The following is a 19,596-nucleotide window of genomic DNA, read 5'->3' as shown; positions in this document are numbered from 1 at the left end:
CAGCGATATATTCTCAGTATAGAATCACACGTACAGCGATATATTCTCAGTATAGAATCACACGTACAGCGATATATTCTCGGTATAGAATCACACGTACAGCGATATATTCTCAGTATAGAATCACACGTACAGCGATATATTCTCAGTATAGTCACACGTACAGCGATATATTCTCAGTATAGAATCACACGTACCGCGATATATTCTCAGTATAGAATCACACGTACAGCGATATATTCTCAGTATAGAATCACACGTACAGCGATATACTCTCGGTATAGAATCACACGTACAGCAATATATTCTCAGTATAGAATCACACGTACAGCGATATATTCTCAGTATAGAATCACACGTACCACGATATATTCTCAGTATAGTCACACGTACAGCGATATATTCTCAGTATAGAATCACACGTACAGCGATATATTCTCAGTATAGAATCACAGGTACAGCGTTATATTCTCAGTATAGAATCACACGTACCGCGATATATTCTCAGTATAGTCACACGTACAGCGATATATTCTCAGTATAGAATCACACGTACAGCGATATATTCTCAGTATAGAATCACACGTACAGCGATATATTCTCAGTATAGAATCACACGTACAGCGATATATTCTCAGTATAGAATCACACGTACAGCGATATATTCTCAGTATAGAATCACACGTACAGCGATATATTCTCAGTATAGTCACACGTACAGCGATATATTCTCAGTATAGAATCACACGTACAGCGATATATTCTCAGTATAGAATCACACGCACAGCGATATATTCTCAGTATAGAATCACACGCACAGCGATATATTCTCAGTATAGAATCACACGCACAGCGATATATTCTCAGTATAGAATCACACGTACAGCGATATATTCTCAGTATAGAATCACACGTACAGCGATATATTCTCAGTATAGAATCACACGTACAGCAATATATTCTCAGTATAGAATCACACGTACAGCGATATATTCTCAGTATAGTCACACGTACAGCGATATATTCTCAGTATAGAATCACACGTACAGCGATATATTCTCAGTATAGAATCACACGTGCAGCGATATGTTCTCAGTATAGAATCACACGTACAGCGATATATTCTCAGTATAGAATCAGACGTACAGCGATATATTCTCAGTATAGAATCACACGCACAGCGATATATTCTCAGTATAGAATCACACGTACAGCGATATATTCTCAGTATAGAATCACACGTACAGCGATATATTCTCAGTATAGAATCACACGTACAGCAATATATTCTCAGTATAGAATCACACGTACAGCGATATATTCTCAGTATAGAATCACACGTACAGCGTTATATTCTCAGTATAGAATCACACGTACCGCGATATATTCTCAGTATAGTCACACGTACAGCGATATATTCTCAGTATAGAATCACACGTACAGCGATATATTCTCGGTATAGAATCACACGTACAGCGATATATTCTCGGTATAGAATCACACGTACAGCGATATATTCTCAGTATAGAATCACACGTACAGCGATATATTCTCAGTATAGAATCACACGTACAGCGATATATTCTCAGTATAGAATCACACGTACAGCGATATATTCTCAGTATAGAATCACACGTACAGCGATATATTCTCAGTATAGAATCACACGTACAGCGATATATTCTCAGTATAGTCACACGTACAGCGATATATTCTCAGTATAGAATCACACGTACAGCGATATATTCTCAGTATAGAATCACACGTACAGCGATATATTCTCAGTATAGAATCACACGTGCAGCGATATATTCTCAGTATAGAATCACACGTACAGCGATATATTCTCAGTATAGAATCACACGTACAGCGATATATTCTCAGTATAGAATCACACGCACAGCGATATATTCTCAGTATAGAATCACACGTACAGCGATATATTCTCAGTATAGAATCACACGTACAGCGATATATTCTCAGTATAGAATCACACGTACAGCGATATATTCTCAGTATAGAATCACACGTACAGCGATATATTCTCAGTATAGAATCACACGTACAGCGATATATTCTCAGTATAGAATCACACGTACAGCGATATATTCTCAGTATAGAATCACACGCACAGCGATATATTCTCAGTATAGAATCACACGTACAGCGATATATTCTCAGTATAGAATCACACGTACAGCGATATATTCTCAGTATAGAATCACACGTACCGCGATATATTCTCAGTATAGTCACACGTACAGCGATATATTCTCAGTATAGAATCACACGTACAGCGATATATTCTCGGTATAGAATCACACGTACAGCGATATATTCTCAGTATAGAATCACACGTACAGCGATATATTCTCAGTATAGAATCACACGTACAGCGATATATTCTCAGTATAGAATCACACGTACAGCGATATATTCTCAGTATAGAATCACACGTACAGCGATATATTCTCAGTATAGAATCACACGTACAGCGATATATTCTCAGTATAGAATCACACGTACAGCGATATATTCTCAGTATAGTCACACGTACAGCGATATATTCTCAGTATAGAATCACACGTACAGCGATATATTCTCAGTATAGAATCACACGTGCAGCGATATATTCTCAGTATAGAATCACACGTACAGCGATATATTCTCAGTATAGAATCACACGTACAGCGATATATTCTCAGTATAGAATCACACGCACAGCGATATATTCTCAGTATAGAATCACACGTACAGCGATATATTCTCAGTATAGAATCACACGTACAGCGATATATTCTCAGTATAGAATCACACGTACAGCAATATATTCTCAGTATAGAATCACACGTACAGCGATATATTCTCAGTATAGAATCACACGTACAGCGTTATATTCTCAGTATAGAATCACACGTACCGCGATATATTCTCAGTATAGTCACACGTACAGCGATATATTCTCAGTATAGAATCACACGTACAGCGATATATTCTCGGTATAGAATCACACGTACAGCGATATATTCTCAGTATAGAATCACACGTACAGCGATATATTCTCAGTATAGAATCACACGTACAGCGATATATTCTCAGTATAGAATCACACGTACAGCGATATATTCTCAGTATAGAATCACACGTACAGCGATATATTCTCAGTATAGAATCACACGTACAGCGATATATTCTCAGTATAGTCACACGTACAGCGATATATTCTCAGTATAGAATCACACGTACAGCGATATATTCTCAGTATAGAATCACACGTGCAGCGATATATTCTCAGTATAGAATCACACGTACAGCGATATATTCTCAGTATAGAATCACACGTACAGCGATATATTCTCAGTATAGAATCACACGCACAGCGATATATTCTCAGTATAGAATCACACGTACAGCGATATATTCTCAGTATAGAATCACACGTACAGCGATATATTCTCAGTATAGAATCACACGTACAGCAATATATTCTCAGTATAGAATCACACGTACAGCGATATATTCTCAGTATAGAATCACACGTACAGCGTTATATTCTCAGTATAGAATCACACGTACCGCGATATATTCTCAGTATAGTCACACGTACAGCGATATATTCTCAGTATAGAATCACACGTACAGCGATATATTCTCGGTATAGAATCACACGTACAGCGATATATTCTCAGTATAGAATCACACGTACAGCGATATATTCTCAGTATAGAATCACACGTACAGCGATATATTCTCAGTATAGAATCACACGTACAGCGATATATTCTCAGTATAGAATCACACGTACAGCGATATATTCTCAGTATAGAATCACACGTACAGCGATATATTCTCAGTATAGAATCACACGTACAGCGATATATTCTCAGTATAGAATCACACGTACAGCGATATATTCTCAGTATAGAATCACACGTACAGCGATATATTCTCAGTATAGAATCACACGCACAGCGATATATTCTCAGTATAGAATCACACGTACAGCGATATATTCTCAGTATAGAATCACACGTACAGCGTTATATTCTCAGTATAGAATCACACGTACCGCGATATATTCTCAGTATAGTCACACGTACAGCGATATATTCTCAGTATAGAATCACACGTACAGCGATATATTCTCGGTATAGAATCACACGTACAGCGATATATTCTCAGTATAGTCACACGTACAGCGATATATTCTCAGTATAGAATCACACATACAGCGATATATTCTCAGTATAGAATCACACATACAGCGATATATTCTCAGTATAGAATCACACGTACAGCGATATATTCTCAGTATAGTCACACGTACAGCGATATATTCTCAGTATAGTCACACGTACAGCGATATATTCTCAGTATAGAATCACACGTACAGCGATATATTCTCGGTATAGAATCACACGTACAGCGATATATTCTCAGTATAGAATCACACGTACAGCGATATATTCTCAGTATAGTCACACGTACAGCGATATATTCTCATTATAGTATCACACGTACCGCGATATATTCTCGATATAGAATCACACGTACAGCGATATATTCTCAGTATAGAATCACACGTACAGCGATATATTCTCAGTATAGAATCACACGTACAGCGATATACTCTCGGTATAGAATCACACGTACAGCGATATATTCTCAGTATAGAATCACACGTACCACGATATATTCTCAGTATAGTCACACGTACAGCAATATATTCTCAGTATAGAATCACACGTACAGCGATATATTCTCAGTATAGAATCACACGTACAGCGATATATTCTCAGTATAGAATCACACGTACAGCGATATATTCTCAGTATATAGTCAGACTACAGCGATATATTCTCAGTATAGAATCACACGTACAGCGATATATTCTCAGTATAGAATCACACGCACAGCGATATATTCTCAGTATAGAATCACACGCACAGCGATATATTCTCAGTATAGAATCACACGTACAGCGATATATTCTCAGTATAGAATCACACGTACAGCGTTATATTCTCAGTATAGAATCACACGTACCGCGATATATTCTCAGTATAGTCACACGTACAGCAATATATTCTCAGTATAGAATCACACGTACAGCGATATATTCTCAGTATAGAATCTCACGTACAGCGATATATTCTCAGTATAGAATCACACGTACAGCGATATATTCTCAGTATATAGTCAGACTACAGCGATATATTCTCGGTACAGAATCACACGTACATTGATATTGTGGCGAAACCGACCTCGCCACGTGTCCTTGGAGGGGGCTGCTTGCCTGCCTCTTGCCTTTGGACTATGGCCCTGGGAGATTGGGCCCTTTTACAAAACGTATTCGGCCCTAACAGAGTGCATGTCACTCATTCTGGCCCTTTAAACACAGTGGGGCCATTCGGTACTTGCCCTGTGTGAGCAGTGATACCCCCAGATAGCTATGCCATGGAGCCTATTCATATAATGAAAGACTATGGGAAAGACTTTGGCTCCATGGCAATTAAACTGTATTTGTGTGGTCTGCGTGCCATTCACTTAATAATGTGCACGCAGACCTGAGCTATCTGGGGATTTGTTACATGTCTATGTTTAATGTATAAAAAGTAACTTTATATATTTTAAAACATAATCCTGTATTTAGGTCCCCACATGTGTAATGGAGTTTTGTCTTTGACCTGGGAGATAATTGGATTACTTCTCCAATTATCTCCAGGGTAGAAGGGAGGAAACCAGGATGCATTGTGGGGATGTTTTACTTTTACTGTTGGAGCCAGATTAAAATACTGCCAGCCAGGGGGAACAAAAGATACTTTTACTAACTTTTGAACCCCTGGTTTGATTCATGCCATTTTTTAATATGTTGTTCCCCTGAATGGATTGATTGTGGATATGTATTTTTATGTGAATGTGATGTATGGTTTTAAAGTTACAGAGTATGTGTGGAAACTGTATTTTTACTGTATGTAATAAATTATGTTAACTGCTTATCTGAGGGGAGGGGATGTGTGGGTTGTACTGTTACTTGATTGGTTATTTTATACCTCCCCCTGGGTGTGTCCTGTACGTGCACAACCGTAATAAAAACCAGGCTGGGTGTGCCAGAACCTCAGATTCTGCTTGACCCTCAAACCGATGTGTCGTCTCGTTTTTGGGGGAATTGGATTGTATGCTGACTGCCAGGAGTGTAAGCGGATTGTATGCTTTTCCTGTTCGGCTGATTCCAGGGTTCGTGTGTTTCCAGTTCGGGAGTTTCCAGAATTCATACAGTTTGCAGTGCGGGAGATTGGTGATTGCTGTAGCTGCTGGTCTATGGAAAGGGGGATATCGCCTAAACTGTGTTTTATCCTCTTGTAAGTATAGATTGTAAGATATATTCTCAGTATAGAATCAGACGTACAGCGATATATTCTCGGTATAGAATCACATGTACAGCGAAAAATTCTCAGTATAGTCACACATACAGCGATATATTCTCAGTATAGAATCACACGTACAGTGCTATACTGAGGGCTATTACGCTGTATGTGAGTGTATACTGAGGGCTATCAGGCTGTATGTGAGCGTATACTGAGGGCTATCAGTATACACTCACACATACAGCGTAATACACTCACATACAGCCTGATAGCCCTCAGTATACACTCACATACAGCGTAATAGCCCTCCATATACACTCACATACAGCCTGATAACCCTCAGTATACATTCACATACAGCCTGACAGCCCTCAGTATACACTCTCACATACAGCCTGATAACCCTCAGTATACATTCACATACAGCCTGATAGCCCTCAGTATACACTCACATACAGCCTGATAGCCCTCAGTATACACTCACATACAGCGTAATAGCCCTCCATATACACTCACATACAGCCTGATAACCCTCAGTATACATTCACATACAGCCTGACAGCCCTCAGTATACACTCTCACATACAGCCTGATAACCCTCAGTATACATTCACATACAGCCTGATAGCCCTCAGTATACATTCACATACAGCCTGATAGCCCTCAGTATACACTCACATACAGCCTGATAGCCCTCAGTATAAACTCACATACAGCGTAATAGCCCTCAGTATACACTCACATACAGCCTGATAGCCCTCAGTATACACTCTTACATACAGCGTAATAGCCCTCAGTATACACTCACATACAGCCTGATAGCCCTCAGTATACACTCACATACAGCGTAATAGCCCTCAGTATACACTCACATACAGCCTGATAGCCCTCAGTATACACTCACACATACCGTTATAACCCTTTGTATTTACCAATATCAGCCTGAAACCTCCTTACCCACAAGGACCACGCTGGCCTCCGCATTCTCAGGAATTTTCTCCAATAGTTTAAGTTCATGTTTAGACTTCGAACGTTGGATGGAGGGAAGTGAAGGGATTGATTCTCTCTGTATAACACACACAGTATCCATAAATACATACCCTCTCTGTATAACACACAGTATCCATTAATACATACCCTCTCTGTATAACACACAGTATCCATAAATACATACCCTCTCTGTATAACACACAGTATCCATAAATACATACCCTCTCTGTATAACACACACAGTATCCATAAATACATACCCTCTCTGTATAACACACAGTATCCATAAATACATACCCTCTCTGTATAACACACAGTATCCATAAATACATACCCTCTCTGTATAACACACAGTATCCATAATCGTTACCATTATTTACTTTGCAAAATAAAGTTAGTTCATGAAGCCTTGTGGCGAAACCAATCTCGCCACTATGAACGGGAGAAGCCTGGTTGCCCGCCTGCTGCCTTTGGACTATGGCCCTGGGAGATTGGGCCCTTTAAAAAACGTATTGGGCCCCAACAGAGTGCATGTCACTCATTCTGGCCCTTTAAATACAGTGGGGTCATTCGGTACTTGCCCTGTGTGAGCGGTGATACCCCAGATAGCTATGCCATGGAGCCTATTCATATAATGAAAGACTATGGGAAAGACTTTAGCTCCATGGCAATTGAACTGTGTGAATAGGATCTGAGCGCTATTCGGTAGTTTTGTGCGCTCAGATCCCAGCTATCTGGGGATATGTGAAATGTCTGTGTGTTATGTGTAAAAGGTGACTTTATGCATTTTAAAGTGTTTTACTGTCTTTGTGTCACCATGTGCATAATGGAGTCTTGTCCCTGTCCTGGGAGGTAATTGGATTACTTCTCCATTGTCTCCAGGAGAGAGGGCTCTGTAAAACCGTTCTGAGCCGGAAAGCCATGCTGGCAGGTGGTTTTAAAAGATACTTTACTAACTTTTGAACCCCTGGTCTGATTCATGCCATTTTTTTATATGTTGTTCCCCTGAATGGATTGATTGTGGGTATGTATTATTATGTGAATGTGATGTATGGTTTTAGAGTTATGAAAGTTGGGTAGAAAGTATGTTTTAACTGTATGTGTAATTGAGTTTCCTCTCAGGATAAGGGGAGGGAATATGTGGGATGTAACTGTGATGTGAGTGGTTGTTTTATACCTCCCTGTGGGCGGACCTGTATTTGTAACAACTGCAATAAAAACCAGGCTGGGTGTGCCAGCACCTCAGATTCTGCTTGACCCTCAAAACGAAGTGTCGTCTCGTTATTGGGGGAATTGGATTGTATGCTGACTGCTAGGAGTGTAAGCGGATTGTATGCTTTTCCTGTTCAGCTATTCCAGGGTTTGTGTGTTTCCAGTTCGGGAGTTGGTGAATTCGTACAGTTTGCAGTTCGGGAGATTGGTGCTTGCAGTAGCTGCTGGTCTATGGAAAAGGGGATTATCGCCTAAACGGTTTTTATCCTCTTGTAAGTGAAACGGTTCGTTACAAGCCTCATTTTTTTTTTTTAAAGAATGATTATTAGACTATAGACGAAAACATTTCTCTGTCTTAATCACATTCTAGCTATTTAATGTCTGCACATGTTCTAAAAATGCCAGCTCGGCTCAGTGGTGTATCCTGGTTTTGTGCAGGACAAAACTCAGGCGCCTCCCTCCCCCCGCTCCACCCCCACCCAACCCTTCCCCTCGCCCCGCCTTCTAAATACACACATACATATTCACTGACAAATACGCATACACTAGCTAACAGAAACACACACTCGCTAACAGAAACACACACTCGCTAACAGAAACACACACACACACACACTAACAGACACACTAACAGACACACACACACTCACAGGCAAACACACTCACACTAACAGACACACACACACACACACACACTCACATACACACTCACTAACAGACACACACACACACTCACAGGCAAACACACTCACACTAACACACACACACACACACTCACTAACAGACATACACACTCACTAACAGACACACACACACACACTAACAGACATACACACACACACACACACACACTCACTAACAGACATACACACACACACACTAACAGACATACACACACACTCACTCACATTAACACATTTTTTTTAAATTTAACCCCCCCCCCCAGCCTCCTTACCTTTGGGAATGCTGGGGGGGGTTCTCTTCTTCCCTGGGGGTCCAGTGGCTGCTGGGCGGGTGGCATTGGCAGGCGGGAGGCTGGCGAGGGAGCACTTCCCCTGAGCTGTCTGCTCAGCTCCCTCGCGCACCGCAGAGTGAGGCTGGAATATGACGTCATATATGACTGGAATATGACGCCAGCGAGGGAGCTGGGCAGACAGCTATGGGGAAGTGCTCCCTCGCAGCCGTCCGCCAATGCCGCCCGCCTGGCATGTCAGTTAGCTGCAAGGCTAACAAGACATTTGCTCTGGGCGTTTGGGGGCGGCTTTTTTTGCCGCCCCCTGGAAAATGCCGCCCAAGGCAAATGCCTTGTTAGCCTCGCTAATACGTCCCTGGCTCTGCTTCCTTCCATACAGTAAAGGAAGTTTCAATGGATCATACCATTTCTACTGTGAGCGAGCGGGTTGTAATGAACAAGTTACTAAATTATCACATTTTATCCTAAATATTGAAATTTGATTTAGCAAATCGCTATGAATTTTGAATAAGCCCCATTGAGCATATTATATAGTGAGTACAATGTGTATATAACACACATCATGCTAAACACTCTGTGTATCACACTCCCTTCTCCTAAGGAACACTCACCTCTCGCTCTATGTCAATCTTGGTTTCCTGTTCTGCAGGGTCTCCACCCATCAGAGGGTCTGTTAAATTTGGCTCACTGTTCTGGGACACGTGATTTGTGCTATGATGGCCCAAAAGTGAGCCCAGACTGGCAGCGGAAATATTCCGAGAGAACGAGGAGTCCTTCTCATCACTTGGGTGACTAAGAGACACAGAAAGTGATAGTTAATCATTTTATATACTGGTGTATCATTCAGTTTACAAGACCCAACAATCAGCAAAGAGCTGTCTAATACTGAATATATCGCTGGGTTAAAATGAATGCTAACAATGGACCATACATACATACAACAGTTCAGGACAGCCAGCAGTACTGAGTATATTCCTGTGTTTTATGCACAGCGCTGAGTACAGGGGAGCCAGCAGTGCTGAGTATATACCTGTGTTTTATGCACAGCGCTGAGTATAGGGGAGCCAGCAGTGCTGAGTATATTCCTGTGTTTTATGCACAGCGCTGAGTATAGGGGAGCCAGCAGTACTGAGTATATTCCTGTGTTTTATGCACAGCGCTGAGTACAGGGGAGCCAGCAGTGCTGAGTATATACCTGTGTTTTATGCACAGCGCTGAGTACAGGGGAGCCAGCAGTGATGAGTATATTCCTGTGTTTTATGCACAGCGCTGAGTATAGGGGAGCCAGCAGTGCTGAGTATATACCTGTGTTTTATGCACAGTGCTGAGTACAGGGGAGCCAGCAGTGCTGAGTATATACCTGTGTTTTATGCACAGCGCTGAGTACAGGGGAGCCAGCAGTGCTGAGTATATACCTGTGTTTTATGCACAGCGCTGAGTATAGGGGAGCCAGCAGTGCTGAGTATATACCTGTGTTTTATGCACAGCGCTGAGTACAGGGGAGCCAGCAGTGCTGAGTATATAGAAATTGTGAATAAAATAAACGTGTTAAGTGCGCTTATGATTTACCAGTGTTTTTGTGTAACTGCCGCTTCACACTCTAAGGGGAGAGTCTCCCTCACCTCTTGTGATAATGGAATGGTGGAAAATAATATATGCCTTAGATCGCATACACCCCTCTCCCAGGACATATACTATAGTGGAGCGCTTCAGTGATGTTATTGCAAGTATTTTACTCACATACAATGTGTATATTAGATGATATCCAGATATAAAGGGTAAAAGAAAAAAAGTAACATAGTATAATTCTGTTACGTATGTTTTACCACAACCATAAATAAGTCGATTAAACTCACATCGATAAGAGCCTTGTGGGAGGATAGACTCATATCACACACGTTTTCTGTGCCGTCTGGTGGCACATTACCCTTTATTGTCGAATAAACGATAATCCTCAAAAGAGATAAGAAACAAAGAGCTCTCTGGTGAAGTATATCTCAACAAAATAAGCTGGAACATAAACTAAAATGGCTTGCTCACCTTCTCTATAGCCCTTTATGCTGGGCTCTGGGTATGATCACTAAGGTGTCTGTATAGGGGACAACCCCCCTTCTTTATGTGGAAGCAGTAGTCTAAGTAGCCAGAAGTGGACTAAAAGATGTAATTTATTCAATATAAACAAAATTAAAATAAAGTATAAAATACCAAATAGTAGAATCTGGAAGTGACAGGCAGGGAGGCGGGATCTACGTCCTCTATTAGGGTACACCTTGCACATAATTAATTGAACAGTCTAAGAGATTGGATAATTACATTTCGAACGGACCAATGAGGATATGAATGAGGGATATATAACACGAAGGAGGAAGCCGAAAAGTCAACGGACTGATTGAGAAAGCCCAAGGAACTGGGAGAAACGCGTCTCGGATAAGTAGTCTTATGTGGATTTTTTTAAATATATTCTACTATTTGGTATTTTATACTTTGTTTTAATTTTGTTTATATTGAATAAATTACATCTTTTAGTCCACTTCTGGCTACTTAGACTACTGCTTCCACATAAAGAAGGGGGGTTGTCCCCTATACAGACACCTTAGTGATCATACCCAGAGCCCGGCATAAAGGGCTCTAGTGAAGGTGAGCAAGCCATTTTAGTTTATGTTCCAGCTTATTTTTGTTGAGATATACTTCACCAGAGAGCTCTTTGTTTCTTATCTCTTTTGAGGATTATCGTTTATACGACAATAAAGGGTAAAGTGCCACCAGACGGCACAGAAAACGTGTGTGATATGAGTCTATCCTCCCACAAGGCTCTTATCGATGTGAGTTTAATCAATTCATGATTGTGGTAAAACATACGTAACAGAATTATACTATGTTACTTTTTTTCTTTTTCCCTTTATATCTGGATATCATCTAATATACACATTGTATGTGAGTAAAATACTGAAGCGCTCCACTATAGTATATGTCCTGGGAGAGGGGTGTATCCGATCTAAGGCATATATTATTTTCCACCAGTGCTGAGTATATCCCTGTGTTCTTTGCACAGCGCTGAGTACAGGGGAGCCAGCAGGTGAGTATATACCTGTGTTTTATGAATAGTGCTGAGTATATACCTGTGTTTGAGGAGGAGTGCTCTCAGAACATTGGCTCGGTCCTCAGCTTTGATTTGGTCGCTGATGATCATTTGTTCCACAACCTGATGAGCAATTCCTGGTAAAGTTCTCTGGTCCAGGTCTAGTAGGACAGCACCTGGTGATGGTAGACTGTGAGTTTCCTTTCCCCTTAAGTACATCTCCCGTCCCAGACTACCCACCCACTCTTCTCACCATGAGAGAGGGTCTTCCTCAGCTCCAGCAGGCTCCGGAAGCTCAGTGAAGCCACGTGTGGTTTACCCCACTGGTCAGTCTCAGCCTCTACATCCTCTTCAAATTTTATCCAGCGTGCGGTCTCTTTCCATTGCAACTCCTGGTGTTTGTCCACAACCAGTTCATTGAGCTCCACAAAAACCTGGAGGATGAGAATGGGTTTCACTCACTTTGCATTATTAGAATCAGGATGCAGTGCCGTGCCTCGTTCCTCATGAAGTTGCCTGTCATGTTCTAACTTCAGGAAGCTACACGCCATTTCCTAGCCTCATGAAAGTGCATGCAACATTCTAACCTAATGAAGGTGCACACCACGTTCTAACCCCATGAAGCTGAACGCCACGTTATTTTTTTGCCTTTTTTTGGATCAACAGCAAAAAACATATGTGAGGAAAGGCTGAACTTGATGGACACATATTTCAGCCTATGTAACCATGTAACTCTGAAGCTCCATGCCACGTTCTAATCTCATAAAACTTCACTTCACTTCTTACCTCATGTGGTTGAAGGGTCACACTCTTGCGGTGAGGATGTCGCTCCTTGTGCTCTTTGTTTATGTGAATCACTTGCCCTTTGCTTTTCCGGACAAGGTGTCTGCGCACTGCGGGAAGGTCCTCAAAACGATGACCTGCAGGACAAAGTCAAAGAGTAAGAAAGTCATAGGACACAGAGGACACAAGAAAGAGTGTGTGTCACAAGATGCAAGAGTTATATAGAGATCACAAGGAATATGACTCAGAGCTAGAGAGTTAGGGTCCTCAGCAGTAACAGGGAGAGACACAAGACAAGAGCAAGGGTCAGGAATCAAAGTTAGACATGTCATGTCATGATGTGCAAGAGACATAGCAAATGAATCACAGGCTGCAGGATTTAGACAGAGAAAGAATCACAAGTCTCAGGAAACAGAGCGAGAGTCATATGCCTCAGGAGTCAACCAGGGCAGAGAGAGAATCGAAGGGCGTCGAGAGAGTCACAGGGATGAAGTCAGAGTTATACAGAGTACAGCAGTCAGGACGAACATTCACAGGATGCTGGAGTTAGCAAGAGTGTAATGGAGAGCAGGAGCTGAACTAAAAGTCAGAAGTAAAAGCAAGAGTCACCAGTCGCAGGACTCAGAGCTAGAGAGTCACAATTTGCAGGATTCAGAGCGAGATAGTCACCAGTCGCAGGATTCAGAGCTAGAGAGTCACCAGTCGCAGGATTCAGAGTGAGAGAGTCACAAGTCGCAGGATTCAGAGTGAGAGAGTCACCAGTCACAGGATTCAGAGTGAGTGAGTCACCAGTCGCAGGATTCAGAGTGAGAGAGTCACAAGTCACAGGATTCAGAGTGAGAGAGTCACCAGTCGCAGGATTCAGAGTGAGAGAGTCACCAGTCGCAGGATTCAGAGTGAGAGAGTCACCAGTCGCAGGATTCAGAGTGAGTGAGTCACAAGTCGCAGGATTCAAAATTAGAGAGTCACAAGTCACAGAATTATGAGTGAGAGAGTTACCAGTCGCAGGATTCAGAGTGAGAGAGTCACCAGTCGCAGGATTCAGAGTGAGAGAGTCACCAGTAGCAGGATGTGAAGCTAGAGAGTCACCAGTTGCAGGATTTAGAATGAGAGAGTTACCAGTTGCAGGATTTAGAATGAGAGAGTTACCAGTCGCAGGATTCAGAGTGAGTGAGTCACAAGTCGCAGGATTCAGAGTGAGAGAGTTACAAGTCGCAGGATTCAGAGCGAGAGAGTCACAAGTCGCAGGATTCAGAGCGAGTGAGTCACAAGTCGCAGGATTCAGAGTGAGAGAGTCACAAGTTGCAGGATTCAGAGTGAGAGAGTCACAAGTCGCAGGATTCAGAGTGAGAGAGTCACCAGTCGCAGGATTTAGAGAGAGAGAGTCACAAGTCGCAGGATTCAGAGCGAGTGGGTCACAAGTCGCAGGATTCAGAGTGAGAGAGTCACAAGTCGCAGGATTCAGAGCGAGTGAGTCACAAGTCGCAGGATTCAGAGTGAGAGAGTCACAAGTCGCAGGATTCAGAGTGAGAGAGTCACAAGTTGCAGGATTCAGAGTGAGAGAGTCACAAGTCGCAGGATTCAGAGTGAGAGAGTCACCAGTCGCAGGATTCAGAGTGAGAGAGTCACAAGTTGCAGGATTCAGAGTGAGAGAGTCACAAGTCGCAGGATTCAGAATGAGAGAGTCACCAGACGCAGGATTCAGAGTGAGAGAGTCACAAGTCGCAGGATTCAGAGTGAGAGAGTCACAAGTCGCAGGATTCAGAGTGAGAGAGTCACGAGTCGCAGGATTCAGAGCGACAGAGTCACAAGTCGCAGGATTCAGAGAGAGAGAGTCACAAGTCGCAGGATTGAGAGCGAGAGAGTCACAAGTCGCAGGATTGAGAGCGAGAGAGTAACAAGTCGCAGGATTCAGAGCTAGAGAGTCACCAGTCGCAGGATTCAGAGCTAGAGAGTCACCAGTCGCAGGATTCAGAGTGAGAGAGTCACAAGTCGCAGGATTCAGAGTGAGAGAGTCACCAGTCACAGGATTCAGAGTGAGTGAGTCACCAGTCGCAGGATTCAGAGTGAGAGAGTCACAAGTCACAGGATTCAGAGTGAGAGAGTCACCAGTCGCAGGATTCAGAGTGAGAGAGTCACCAGTCGCAGGATTCAGAGTGAGAGAGTCACCAGTCGCAGGATTCAGAGTGAGAGAGTCACCAGTCGCAGGATTCAGAGTGAGAGAGTCACCAGTCGCAGGATTCAGAGTGAGTGAGTCACAAGTCGCAGGATTCAGAGTGAGAGAGTCACAAGTCACAGAATTCAGAGTGAGAGAGTTACCAGTCGCAGGATTCAGAGTGAGAGAGTCACCAGTCGCAGGATTCAGAGTGAGAGAGTCACCAGTAGCAGGATGTGAAGCTAGAGAGTCACCAGTTGCAGGATTTAGAATGAGAGAGTTACCAGTTGCAGGATTTAGAATGAGAGAGTTACCAGTCGCAGGATTCAGAGTGAGTGAGTCACAAGTCGCAGGATTCAGAGTGAGAGAGTTACAAGTCGCAGGATTCAGAGCGAGAGAGTCACAAGTCGCAGGATTCAGAGCGAGTGAGTCACAAGTCGCAGGATTCAGAGTGAGAGAGTCACAAGTTGCAGGATTCAGAGTGAGAGAGTCACAAGTCGCAGGATTCAGAGTGAGAGAGTCACCAGTCGCAGGATTTAGAGAGAGAGAGTCACAAGTCGCAGGATTCAGAGCGAGTGGGTCACAAGTCGCAGGATTCAGAGTGAGAGAGTCACAAGTCGCAGGATTCAGAGCGAGTGAGTCACAAGTCGCAGGATTCAGAGTGAGAGAGTCACAAGTCGCAGGATTCAGAGTGAGAGAGTCACAAGTTGCAGGATTCAGAGTGAGAGAGTCACAAGTCGCAGGATTCAGAGTGAGAGAGTCACCAGTCGCAGGATTCAGAGTGAGAGAGTCACAAGTCGCAGGATTCAGAGTGAGAGAGTCACAAGTCGCAGGATTCAGAATGAGAGAGTCACCAGACGCAGGATTCAGAGTGAGAGAGTCACAAGTCGCAGGATTCAGAGTGAGAGAGTCACAAGTCGCAGGATTCAGAGTGAGAGAGTCACGAGTCGCAGGATTCAGAGCGACAGAGTCACAAGTCGCAGGATTCAGAGAGAGAGAGTCACAAGTCGCAGGATTGAGAGCGAGAGAGTCACAAGTCGCAGGATTGAGAGCGAGAGAGTAACAAGTCGCAGGATTCAGAGCTAGAGAGTCACCAGTCGCAGGATTCAGAGCTAGAGAGTCACCAGTCGCAGGATTCAGAGTGAGAGAGTCACAAGTCGCAGGATTCAGAGTGAGAGAGTCACCAGTCACAGGATTCAGAGTGAGTGAGTCACCAGTCGCAGGATTCAGAGTGAGAGAGTCACAAGTCACAGGATTCAGAGTGAGAGAGTCACCAGTCGCAGGATTCAGAGTGAGAGAGTCACCAGTCGCAGGATTCAGAGTGAGAGAGTCACCAGTCGCAGGATTCAGAGTGAGAGAGTCACCAGTCGCAGGATTCAGAGTGAGAGAGTCACCAGTCGCAGGATTCAGAGTGAGTGAGTCACAAGTCGCAGGATTCAGAGTGAGAGAGTCACAGAATTCAGAGTGAGAGAGTTACCAGTCGCAGGATTCAGAGTGAGAGAGTCACCAGTCGCAGGATTCAGAGTGAGAGAGTCACCAGTAGCAGGATGTGAAGCTAGAGAGTCACCAGTTGCAGGATTTAGAATGAGAGAGTTACCAGTTGCAGGATTTAGAATGAGAGAGTTACCAGTCGCAGGATTCAGAGTGAGTGAGTCACAAGTCGCAGGATTCAGAGTGAGAGAGTTACCAGTCGCAGGATTCAGAGCGAGAGAGTTACAAGTCGCAGGATTCAGAGCGAGAGAGTCACAAGTCGCAGGATTCAGAGCGAGTGAGTCACAAGTCGCAGGATTCAGAGTGAGAGAGTCACAAGTTGCAGGATTCAGAGTGAGAGAGTCACAAGTCACAGGATTCAGAGTGAGAGAGTCACCAGTCGCAGGATTCAGAGAGAGAGAGTCACAAGTCGCAGGATTCAGAGCGAGTGGGTCACAAGTCGCAGGATTCAGAGTGAGAGAGTCACAAGTCGCAGGATTCAGAGCGAGTGAGTCACAAGTCGCAGGATTCAGAGTGAGAGAGTCACAAGTCGCAGGATTCAGAGTGAGAGAGTCACAAGTTGCAGGATTCAGAGTGAGAGAGTCACAAGTCGCAGGATTCAGAGTGAGAGAGTCACCAGTCGCAGGATTCAGAGTGAGAGAGTCACAAGTCGCAGGATTCAGAGTGAGAGAGTCACAAGTCGCAGGATTCAGAATGAGAGAGTCACCAGTCGCAGGATTCAGAGTGAGAGAGTCACAAGTCACAGCATTCAGAGTGAGAGAGTTACAAGTCACAGGATTCAGACTGAGAGAGTCACAGGTCGCAGGATTCAGAGTGAGAGAGTCACAGGTCGCAGGATTCAGAGTGAGAAAGTCACAGGTCGCAGCATTCAGAATGAGAGAGTCACAAATCGCAGCATTCAGAGTGAGAGAGTAACAAGTCACAGGATTCAGAGTGAGAGAGTCACAAGTCGCAGAATTCAGAGTGTGAGAGTCACCAGTCGCAGGATTCAGAGTGAGAGAGTCACAAGTTGCAGGATTCAGAGTGAGAGAGTCACAAGTCGCAGGATTCAGAGTGAGAGAGTCACCAGTCGCAGGATTCAGAGCGAGAGAGTTACCAGTCGCAGGATTCAGAGCGAGAGAGTTACAAGTCGCAGGATTCAGAGCGAGAGAGTCACAAGTCGCAGGATTCAGAGCGAGTGAGTCACAAGTCGCAGGATTCAGAGTGAGAGAGTCACAAGTTGCAGGATTCAGAGTGAGAGAGTCACAAGTCACAGGATTCAGAGTGAGAGAGTCACCAGTCGCAGGATTCAGAGAGAGAGAGTCACAAGTCGCAGGATTCAGAGCGAGTGGGTCACAAGTCGCAGGATTCAGAGTGAGAGAGTCACAAGTCGCAGGATTCAGAGCGAGTGAGTCACAAGTCGCAGGATTCAGAGTGAGAGAGTCACAAGTCGCAGGATTCAGAGTGAGAGAGTCACAAGTTGCAGGATTCAGAGTGAGAGAGTCACAAGTCGCAGGATTCAGAGTGAGAGAGTCACCAGTCGCAGGATTCAGAGTGAGAGAGTCACAAGTCGCAGGATTCAGAGTGAGAGAGTCACAAGTCGCAGGATTCAGAATGAGAGAGTCACCAGTCGCAGGATTCAGAGTGAGAGAGTCACAAGTCACAGCATTCAGAGTGAGAGAGTTACAAGTCACAGGATTCAGACTGAGAGAGTCACAGGTCGCAGGATTCAGAGTGAGAGAGTCACAGGTCGCAGGATTCAGAGTGAGAAAGTCACAGGTCGCAGCATTCAGAATGAGAGAGTCACAAATCGCAGCATTCAGAGTGAGAGAGTAACAAGTCACAGGATTCAGAGTGAGAGAGTCACAAGTCGCAGAATTCAGAGTGTGAGAGTCACCAGTCGCAGGATTCAGAGTGAGAGAGTCACAAGTTGCAGGATTCAGAGTGAGAGAGTCACAAGTCGCAGGATTCAGAGTGAGAGAGTCACCAGTCGCAGGATTCAGAGCGAGAGAGTCACAAGTCGCAGGATTCAGAGCGAGTGGGTCACAAGTCGCAGGATTCAGAGTGAGAGAGTCACAAGTTGCAGGATTCAGAGTGAGAGAGTCACAAGTCGCAGGATTCAGAGTGAGAGAGTCACCAGTCGCAGGATTTAGAGAGAGAGAGTCACAAGTCGCAGGATTCAGAGCGAGTGGGTCACAAGTCGCAGGATTCAGAGTGAGAGAGTCACAAGTCGCAGGATTCAGAGCGAGTGAGTCACAAGTCGCAGGATTCAGAGTGAGAGAGTCACAAGTCGCAGGATTCAGAGTGAGAGAGTCACCAGTCGCAGGATTCAGAGTGAGAGAGTCACAAGTCGCAGGATTCAGAGTGAGAGAGTCACAAGTCGCAGGATTCAGAATGAGAGAGTCACCAGTCGCAGGATTCAGAGTGAGAGAGTCACAAGTCGCAGGATTCAGAGTGAGAGAGTCACAAGTCGCAGGATTCAGAGTGAGAGAGTCACAAGTCGCAGGATTCAGAGCGAGAGAGTCACAAGTCGCAGGATTCAGAGCGAGAGAGTCACAAGTCGCAG

General features: G+C 43.8%; 1 protein-coding gene across 6 annotated transcripts in view; it reads right to left on the bottom strand.

The window, feature by feature from the left end:
• The window catches only part of SLC4A2 (solute carrier family 4 member 2), a 245,456-nt gene that overhangs the window by 28,489 nt on the left and 197,371 nt on the right, over window positions 1-19,596 (bottom strand). For all 6 annotated transcript variants that reach the window (XM_063452939.1, XM_063452938.1, XM_063452942.1 and 3 more), the window contains 5 exons: window positions 13,409-13,542; window positions 12,876-13,056; window positions 12,663-12,798; window positions 10,155-10,335; window positions 7,326-7,434 (listed from right to left, as the gene is read on the bottom strand). In XM_063452939.1, coding sequence (XP_063309009.1) covers window positions 7,326-7,434; window positions 10,155-10,335; window positions 12,663-12,798; window positions 12,876-13,056; window positions 13,409-13,542 — 741 coding nt within the window. The remainder of the gene's footprint in view (window positions 1-7,325; window positions 7,435-10,154; window positions 10,336-12,662; window positions 12,799-12,875; window positions 13,057-13,408; window positions 13,543-19,596) is intronic.

This window comes from Pelobates fuscus, chromosome 4 (genome assembly GCF_036172605.1).
Source record: "Pelobates fuscus isolate aPelFus1 chromosome 4, aPelFus1.pri, whole genome shotgun sequence".
In the NCBI taxonomy this organism is placed as follows: Eukaryota; Metazoa; Chordata; class Amphibia; order Anura; family Pelobatidae; genus Pelobates; species Pelobates fuscus.
The sequence above is the reverse complement of the archived record's forward strand: the minus strand, read 5'-3'. Positions and strand labels throughout refer to the sequence as shown.